Source organism: Rhincodon typus, chromosome 1 (assembly GCF_021869965.1).
Source record: "Rhincodon typus isolate 14 chromosome 1, sRhiTyp1.1, whole genome shotgun sequence".
NCBI lineage: Eukaryota > Metazoa > Chordata > Chondrichthyes > Orectolobiformes > Rhincodontidae > Rhincodon > Rhincodon typus.
In genome coordinates, this window is record NC_063332.1 from 12379909 (window position 1) to 12389287 (window position 9379).

General features: G+C 42.3%; 1 protein-coding gene across 1 annotated transcript in view; it reads right to left on the reverse strand.

Moving 5' to 3' along the window:
* The window catches only part of dnaaf9 (dynein axonemal assembly factor 9), a 253262-nt gene that overhangs the window by 165980 nt on the left and 77903 nt on the right, over nt 1-9379 (reverse strand). Inside the window, exons 14-15 of the mRNA XM_048602079.1 lie at nt 6530-6614; nt 560-636 (exon numbers count right to left, since the gene is read on the reverse strand). Coding sequence (XP_048458036.1) covers nt 560-636; nt 6530-6614 — 162 coding nt within the window. The remainder of the gene's footprint in view (nt 1-559; nt 637-6529; nt 6615-9379) is intronic.

Here is a 9379-nt window from a genome sequence, read left to right on the forward strand (position 1 = left end):
TGGAGTAAAAAAAGAACGAGAGGCGACATTATTGAAAAAAAATGAGATTCTGAAGGGACTTGACAGGGTAGATGCAGAAAGGTTACTTCCACTTGTGGGAGACTCGAGGACCACAGGACACAATCTCAGGATTTGATGTTACACATTTAAGACCTCTGAGGAGTGATCATTTCTCTTGAGGTTTGTGAACCTGTGGATTTCTTTTTAAAAATAAAAAAAAAAAGAGGCTGGGTTATAAAGTACATTCAAGGCCAAGATAGACAGATTTTCAACCAGTCAGGGAATCAAGGGATATTGGGTAAAAGTAGGCAAGTGGAGTTCCCACTGAATGGCAGAGCCACTCCTATGTCATATGATTTACCACAATTAGTTAAAGTACCTTATTGTAGTGAAGAAATTTCTAAGGCTGTACAAAAACACAGTGAAATAGAAACATCAATTACGCTTGTGCTTCCTATCAGGTACTAACCGCTGAGTGCCTCCTCAGGCTTACTATTCATTTTTCTTTGCAAAGTTAAAAGTTTAAGTCTCAGCCAAAGACAAAACTGGTCAAGCATACCTTAGGGCAGTTTTGTACTGTGTAAGACTGCAAGAGTCCAATGTTGAAAGGAAAACCTCTTCTGCAACTTCTTTGGCCTATAAAAGTGCACAAAAAGCATTAAATTATTACTGTGGTGACAGCCTTCTGTCTCAGACTTATGTGCATCAACGTAGTCAACAGTGTTCAGCAATAACACATAGGAGGAGAATTAGGCCATTCGGCCTGTCAAATTTGCAACACCATTCGAGCATAGCTGGTATGTTTCTCAACCTGCATTCTCCCTGTAACCTTTGATTCACTTACTAATCCACAAGACCATTAGATATAGGAGCCGAATTAAGCCATTTGGTCACTGAATCTGCTCCGCCATTCGATCATGGCTGATATGTTTCTCATCCCCATTCACCTGCCTTCTCCCGTAACCCTCAATCCCCTATCTATCTCTCTGTCTTAACTACACACAATGCCTTGGGGTCCACATCCTTTTGTGGCAATGAATTCCACAGATTCATCTCCTACTGGCTTGAGAAATTCCTCATCTCAGATCTGAAAGGCCATTCTTTCACTCTGAGGCTGTGCCCTCTGGTCCTCGTCTCTCCTAGTGGAGAGTACATAGTAATACATTTTCTCTGCACGCACTCTGTCCAGGCCTATCAGTAATCTCTAAGTTTCAAACATATCCCCCCTCATCCTTGTAAACTCACTTCAGTACAGACTCGGAGTCCTCAAATGGCAAACCCTTCATCCTTGGACTATTTCTTTTAAAACTCCTCTTGGCCCCCTCCAAAGCCAGCACATCCTTCCTTTGATACAGGGCCAGAACTGCTCACAATATTTGAAATGGAGTCTGACCAGAACGTTGTATTCATTTCAAGAGGTCTAGAATTCAACAGCAGAGAAATGCTGCTGAAGCTGTACAAACATTGCATTTACCTTCCGAACTGCCAGAAGAATCCTGAGATTGTCCCCTCCTGGTCCTCTAATCTCCTACAGGGGGAAACCACCCTTCTGCATCTACCCTGTCAAATATATTAACCTCAAGAGAATCCTGAACGAGGACTCCCAAGTCTTTTTGTGCTTTGGATTTCAAAAGCCTTTCACCATTTATTCTTCCAATCAACATGCATAAATTCACACTTTCCCACATTGTACTCCATCTGCTGCTTCTTTGTCCACTTTCCTAGCCGATCCAAGTCCTTCTGCAGCCTCCTCGCTTCCTCAACACTACCCATCTTTCCCGCAAACTTAGCAGCAATACTCTCAGTTCCTTCATACAGATCATTAATGTATAATGTTGTGGTCCCAACACTTACTAGTGTGGAACTCCACTTGTCACCAGCTGCCATCCCAAACAAAGATCTACCATGATCCCTACTCTCTGCCTTCTGCCAGTCAGCCAATCCTCTATCCGTGCCAGTAATGTACCCTAAATACCATGGGTTCTTATCTTACTTGGCAGCCTCTTGTGTAGCCCCTTTCCAAAGGCCTTCTGGAAATCCAAACAGATCAGGTCCACTGGATCTCCTTTTGTCTAACTTGCTCATTGCCTCCTCAAAGAATTCTAACAGATTGGTCAGGCATGACCTTTCCTCGACAATGCCATGCTGAATCAGCCCTATTTTACAATGCACTTCCAAGTACTCTGCAATCTCATTCTTAATAAGGGACTCTAAAATCTTACTAATGACAAGAGGTCAGGCAAACTGACCTATAAACGGCTCATCTTCTGCCTCCCTCCCATCTTAAACAGGTACTACAATAGCCATTTTTCATTCCTCTGGGAGTCTCCCTGACTCCAGGTGATTGCTAAAGGATGACCACCAATGCTTCTACAATCTCCTCAGTTATTGTCAGCACTCTGGGTGTAGTCCATCTGGTCCGACTAATTTTTCAAGCTTCAGGCCTTTCACCTTGCCCAGTGCCTTCTCCTTAGCGATGGCCACTATACTCAGCTGTTCCCCCGACTCTCTTGAAATTCTGGTATGCTGCTGGCATCTTCCACTGCGTAAACTGATGCAAAGTACCTATCCAGTTCCTCCATGATTTCTTTGTTCCCCATTGCCACTTCTCCAGCCTCATTTTTCAGTGGTCCAAAGTCCACTCATCTCTCTCTTACCTTTTAGATATCTTAACAAAAAACCTCTCGTAATCCTCTTTTATATTAGTAGCTAGTTTACTCTCATATTACATCTTCTCCACCCTCGGACCCACCCATTGCTTTAAGTTATCCTCTGCTGATTTTTCAAGGGTGCCCAATCCTCTGTCTGCCCACCAATCTTCACCACATTATATGCTTTTCCTTTTATGCTGTTCCTGACTTCCCCTGTCAGCCATGGTTGCCTCACCCTCCCTTCAGTGTGTTTCATCTTCCTTGGGATGAATTTCTATTGTGCCTCCCGAATTACTCCCAGAAACTCCTACCATGCTGCTCCACCATCTTTCCGCCTAGGCTCCCTTCCAATCAGTTCTAGCTGCTTGTGTCTTGGTAGTTACCTTTATTCCATTATAATACTGTGACATCTGACTTGAGCTTCTCGCTCTCCAACTATAGCATGAAATCAATCATATTATGGCCACTGCCCCTTCACCTTCAGCTCCCTAATCAAGTCTGCTTCGTTACACATCACCAAATCCAGAATTGTCTGTTCCCTAATGGGCTCTACCACAAACTGCTCTAAAAACCCATCTCAGACACTCCATAAATTCCTTTCCTTGAGATCCATTACCAACTTGATTTTTCCAGTCCATCTGCATATTGATGTCCCACAAGATTACTGTAATAGTGCCTTTCATACCCTTTCTCTCCTAATGTATTTCCTTCCCCACATCCTAACTAGTGTTAGGAGGCCTGTACACAACTCCTTGTTTTCCTTCGAGGTTCCTCAACTCCACCCATGAATCTACCCATTCCAATTCCATACGACTTCTTGCTATTGATTTGATTTCTTTTCTTACTAAGAAGGTAACCCCTTCCCCTCGGTCCATCTGCCTATCCTTTTGACAGGATATGTCTCCTTAGATATTTAGTTCGCTGGCCTGATCATGTTGCTATCACTTCTGTGATGCCCATTGTGCTGTACCTGCCAATTTCAATCTGCGCTTCAAGCTCACTTACCTTGTTTCGTATACTGTGTGCATTTAAGTATAACACCCTCCGTCCCGCATTGTCTGCTCCCACTTCTCATCACCGTCCTGTTGTTAACTGTTGTGCCTGAAGTTAAATTCCTATCCCTTTCCATAATCTCTATCATATTACTTGTTCTGCAAAGTTTAATAACCTCTGCTGAGCCTTCCCCACTTCAACTTTTCCATAATTTTCAAATGAAATATGAACCTATTTCTGTTTTAAAAAGACTCAATGACTTGGCCTCCATGGCCTTCTGCAGCAAGGAGTTCCACAGATTCATCACCTGCTGGCTCATGAAATTCTTCCTCACCTCATTCTTAAGGGCCATCCCTTCACTCTAGGGCTGTGCCAGAGTCCTAGTCTATCCTACTAGGAGCAACATCTTCTCCAGTTCATTCTGAAGAGGCCTGGACAGCATTCCCAAGTTTCAAAAATATCCCCCCCTCATCCCTCCAAACGCCATCAAATATAGCAATATTTGATATGGCTCAGGAACATCAATCGAGGATGGCGGCCTGGCCCATTTGCTGCACGAGATGACAGCAATACTGTGTGAAACATTGTCAGACTTCTTTTCTTAGAAAGTTTTAAACTGAGGCATCAACTTTATCTATCAGTTACATAAGGAGCAACAGACACTGATGCCACAAACTCAGTTCCCCAGCTACTAATTCCATTTAGCTTTCTCATGACCAAGATCACTTACTGACATCTTCAAAACCAAAAGCACTCTGCATTCCTCGCTCATTTGTGGCTTTTGTCATCTCCAGACTCTTGCAACATTGTATCCAATGTTTTTTCCTTCTGTTACTCTCACCTCCACTTCCAGTTGTGAAATTGGACTTCAGCTAAAACATTGTTGCATTATCCCAATATTCTTTTAACAGTCCCTTTAATCAGCAATCCTGAGCTTTCTAAGCTGTATTGGCTTAGGTCCAGCCAATATTCTCATCCACATTTTCAAATCTCTTCATCGACTTATCCATCCCCCTCTCTAACTCCCTCCAAAATGACAATTTTTTCAGATGTCTTGGCCATAAATTCTGAAATTCCCTCGCAAGCTACTTTTGTTTACAACTGACCTTGTCCTGTCCATATATCTCCTCGAGAGATCTCGAGCCAGATTTTGTTTAAGAACACACTCATAAGCGCTCTGACATTTTGCTATCTTAAAAAGGTACAATATAAATTCAAGGTCTTGTCTCTGATCAATGTGTGTCAGTCAACATCATAAAGCAGATTATATGGTCATGATTCTTATTCCTGTATGCAAAACTTTGTGTGCACAACGTCCCCTATCACAATAAAATATTTGAGAAGTACTTGATTGGCTGCAATGCATTTTGGGACATCCATAAGGTAAAGAAAAGCCCTATTAAATCAAAGTTCTTTCTTCAATACAACCATTTCCTGAATTATTTCTAAATGGATGGAATTAGGGGTTCCCACTATTTTGGGAGTTAAGAATGAGGGGCTATAGTTACAAGATTGAATATAAATGTCTTAAAGCAGGACATAGATAAGGCTTCTTTATATTATGACATTATCTAAGTCACTCCCAAGATTAAAAGTTGAAATAGAAAGTATTAATAACCAAGGTGCATGAGGGTGCATGTCATCAGGAGACTACTGTGAAGTACTGTGGGCAGTTTTGGTCCGCTTATTTAAGGCAAGGTATTATTTTATTGAAAGCAGCTCAGAAAAGGTTAACTAGCATGATCCCTGGTATGGAGGGATTATTTTATGAGCAAAGGCTAAACAGGTCGGGACTCATCTGGGTGGCATGATGGCTCAACAGTTGGCATTGCTGCCTCACAGCACCAGGGATCCGGGTTCAATTCCACCCATGGGTGACTGCCTGTGTGGAGTGTGCACATTCTCCCTGTGTCTGCATGGGTTTCCTCAGAATACTCCGGTTTCCTCCCACAGTCCAAAGATGTGCAGGTTAGGTGGATTGGCTATGCTAAATTGTTCTGTACTGTCTAGCGATGTGCAAGTTAGGTGGATTAGCCATGGGAAGTGCAGATTTACAGGGATAGAGTAGGGCAGTGAGTCTGAGTGGAATGCTCTTGAGGGGTTGGTGTGGTCTTGATGGATTGAATGGCCTACTTTCACACTGTAGGAATTCTATGATTGTATGACTTTGTTCATTGGAGTTTAGAAAAATGAGAGAAAGGTGATCACATGCAAATATACAGGATTCTTAAAAGGTTTGACAGGGTAAGTGCTGAGAAGATGGTTCCCCTCATTATGGGAGAGACTCAGACCAGACAGCATTGTCTCAGAATTAAGGGGTGCCAATTTAAGACCGAGATGAAGACAAATTTGTTCTGATGGTTGAGTGTCTTTGGAACTCCTTGCCACAGAGAGCTGTGGGGGCAGAGTCCTTGTGTATATTTAAGGTTGAAATAGATTCTTGATCAGTGGGCGAATCAATGATTATGGGAAAAGGGCAAGAGGTGGACATGAGTAATGTCAGATCAGCCATGATTCTTTCGAATGATGGAGCAGGCTCGTGGTGGCAGAATGACCTACTCCTGTTATTATTTCTTAGGATCTTCTGGTATTACCAGAGACTGATTTAGCCAATATTTTCATGTTTTTCACAGCAGTGTGCTGAAAGCTTCCAAAATACAAATGGAACAAGAATATCCCTCATGCACTCCAAGCTGTCAAAAACTCAACTACCATATTATTTCTCCTTCACCCACTTGGTGGATGCTGCAAAGATTCAGCTGTTTTGCCAGGGAATTATGACATCACCTCTCACTTGCCTCATCATGTTTGCTACAGACTGTATCCCCAAAATAAAAGTCAACCTTATTTAACAGTTTATATTCAATCTTATGAATGACACTTACACTTTTTAAGCTGGATGTTTCCACGTAGCATCGGATGCTAGCCAGCACGGCTTCTACTACAGCAACATAAATCTGCGGCAACACCCTATGAAATAAAGATCAAAGGCTTACACACACATTCACAATGCAGCCCAGCACAGAGTTTGCCGATATTTCATCCACAAGCCACATGTAGTTCATGACATTTCTGATTAAAGTTAGAAATGAGTAAAAGGCCTCTAACATGGTCATGCAATAGCCACAATTGCACGTAATATCCATGTATACCCTTTCGTCTGTTTTTGATTAAGTGGTAACAGGAAAAGCAGAGGGAGTGTTTTTTGATTGCTATAGGTGCCTTTTTATTTGGTTACTGAATGAAAGACATTAAGTAAATGGATACTCCTTCCCTTCAGTCACCCCTTCTCATACAAGCAAAAGAAATGCAAAACTTGCCCTTTTACATCCCCTTGCCCATTATCCAGGGTCCAAAGGTTCCTTCCAAGTACCACAGCAATTTACATGCTCTTCTTCCAATTGTGTTCACCATATTTACAACCCATGATGCAGCCTTCTCTACAGACAGACTAAATTTGGGACAACACGGTGGCTTGGTGGTTAGTACTGCTGCCTCAGAGCATCAGGGGCCCAGGTTCAACTCCACCCTTAGGCAACTGTGTGTGGAGTTTGCACATTCTCACCATGTCTGCGTGGGTTTCTGCCAGGCATTCCAGTTTCCTCTCAGTCCAAAGATGTGCAGGTTAAGTGCACTGGCCATACTAAATTGCCCCATAGTGTTCAAGGATGTGCAAGCTAGGTAGATTAGCCATGGAAAATGCAGACATAGGGTAGGGGGTGGTGTCTGGCTGGGATGCTCTTCACAGGGTCAGTGTGGACTTGATCGGCTAAATGGCCTGTTTCCCCGCTGTAGGGATTCTATGATTCTATGATAAATACTGGTTGACTGACTACTTTGTGAATTAGCTTCAGCTCTGCCTGTAGGCATGAGTATGAGTTTCTGGTCTCCTGTCATTTTAATTCTCACCTACACTTATTATGGCCTTTGTCTTTGGCCTCCCACACTTTGAAATGTTTAGAAAATCATGAGGGACACAGCATAAAGGTGAATAGCCAAGGTCTATTCCTCATGGTAGGCAAGTGTAAAAACTACAGGGCACAGGTTTAAGGTGAGAGGAGAAAGATTTAAAAAGGGACCTGATGGGCAACTTTCTTACAGAGGATGGCACATATATGGAATGAGCTGCCAGAGCAAGTGGTCAAGGCCAGTACAATTACAACATTTCAAAAGACATCTGGACAGGTACATGGATAGAAAAGGTTTAGAGGCATATGGGCCAAGAGCAGGCAAATGGGACTAGTTCAGTTTAGGAAACCTTGTCAGCATGGACGAGTTGGGCTGAAGGATTTGATTCTCTACTGTATGACTATGACTCTATGCTCAATATCAGTTCAAAGAATAGAAGCCCTTCTTTCAATTAGGTACTTTGTAACCCTCTGAACTAGAGCACATTCAACAAATTCACATTAAATGGGTGCAACAGAATTATAAAGTTTCACAACCGTATATTCCCAAGGGGAAGGTTTAAATTCTGCTGATGAAAGCAAACTGTTGATATCAGATCAGCTGCCTTGCAAGATACCTAACCGAATTTCTTTTTAACAAAGTGGCCAATCTGAGATCACCTGCTCCACTTTGCTGTAAAAGTAATAATTGTGTAACACTATGCAGCTGTTCCTGACTGCAATATGAAGGTTACCACAGACCAGAAACTGAACTGGACCAGCCATATTATTATTGTGCCTGGAACAGCAGATCAGAGGCTGAGAATTCTGTGTTGAGCAATGTATCTCCTGACTTCCCAAAGCAGTTCCACTATCGAAAGGCAAAAGTCAGGAGTGTAATAGAATGTGCTCCATTTGCCTGGATGATTGGCATCATGGGTTAACAGAGTTTACACAATCAGAAGTTAAAATATCACCATTCCATCTGCACTGTGCATAAGCGGATATTAATTAAAGCTAAATTTTCGGATTTTAAAATCAGTCTTTTCCCTCTTCTTTTGAAAAAAGTACAAATAAATTGACAATGCTATCAATAATTTATTGCTTGACAAACAAAAATCTAAATAATATCTGGGTACTAAATGAGTGAATAAAACTTGATTGAGTTTTTTGAGGAAGTAACGAAGATGACTGATGAGGGAAAGGCAGTGGATGTTGTCTCCATGGACTTTACCAAAACATTTGGCAAGGTTCATCATGGTACATTGATCTAGAAGATCAAATCACGTGGAATCCATGGTAAGCCAGCAAGTTGGATACAAAATTGGCTTGGCCAGAGAAGACAGAAGGTAGCTGTGCAAGAGAGTGTTTCTCTGACTGGAAGTCTGCGGCCAATAGGGTCATCACTGGCACCTCTGTTGTTTATAATGGGTTTGAATGAAAGTGGCAGTGGTCTGATTCTAACTTTGCAGATGACATGAGAATTGGTCGGAGTTGTGGATAGTGAAGGAGGATATGAAAGGATGCAGCAGGATATTCATCAGTTGGACGTAGAAAGGGCAAATGGACATTAATCCAGACAAACGTGAGGTTATTCATTTTGGCAGGTCAAATACAAGAGGAAAGTATATTGTAAATGGCCAGACCCTTCGGAGTATTGACGTACAAAGAGATCTTGAGTTTCAAGTTCATAGCTCCCTAGAAGTGACAACGCAAATGATAAGATGGTAAAGAAGGGATACAGAGATAACAAGGTGTAGAGCTGGATGAACACAGCAGGCCAAGCAGCATCAGAGGAGCGGGAAAGCTGACGTTTCGGGCCGAGACCCTTCTTCAGAAATGGGGAAG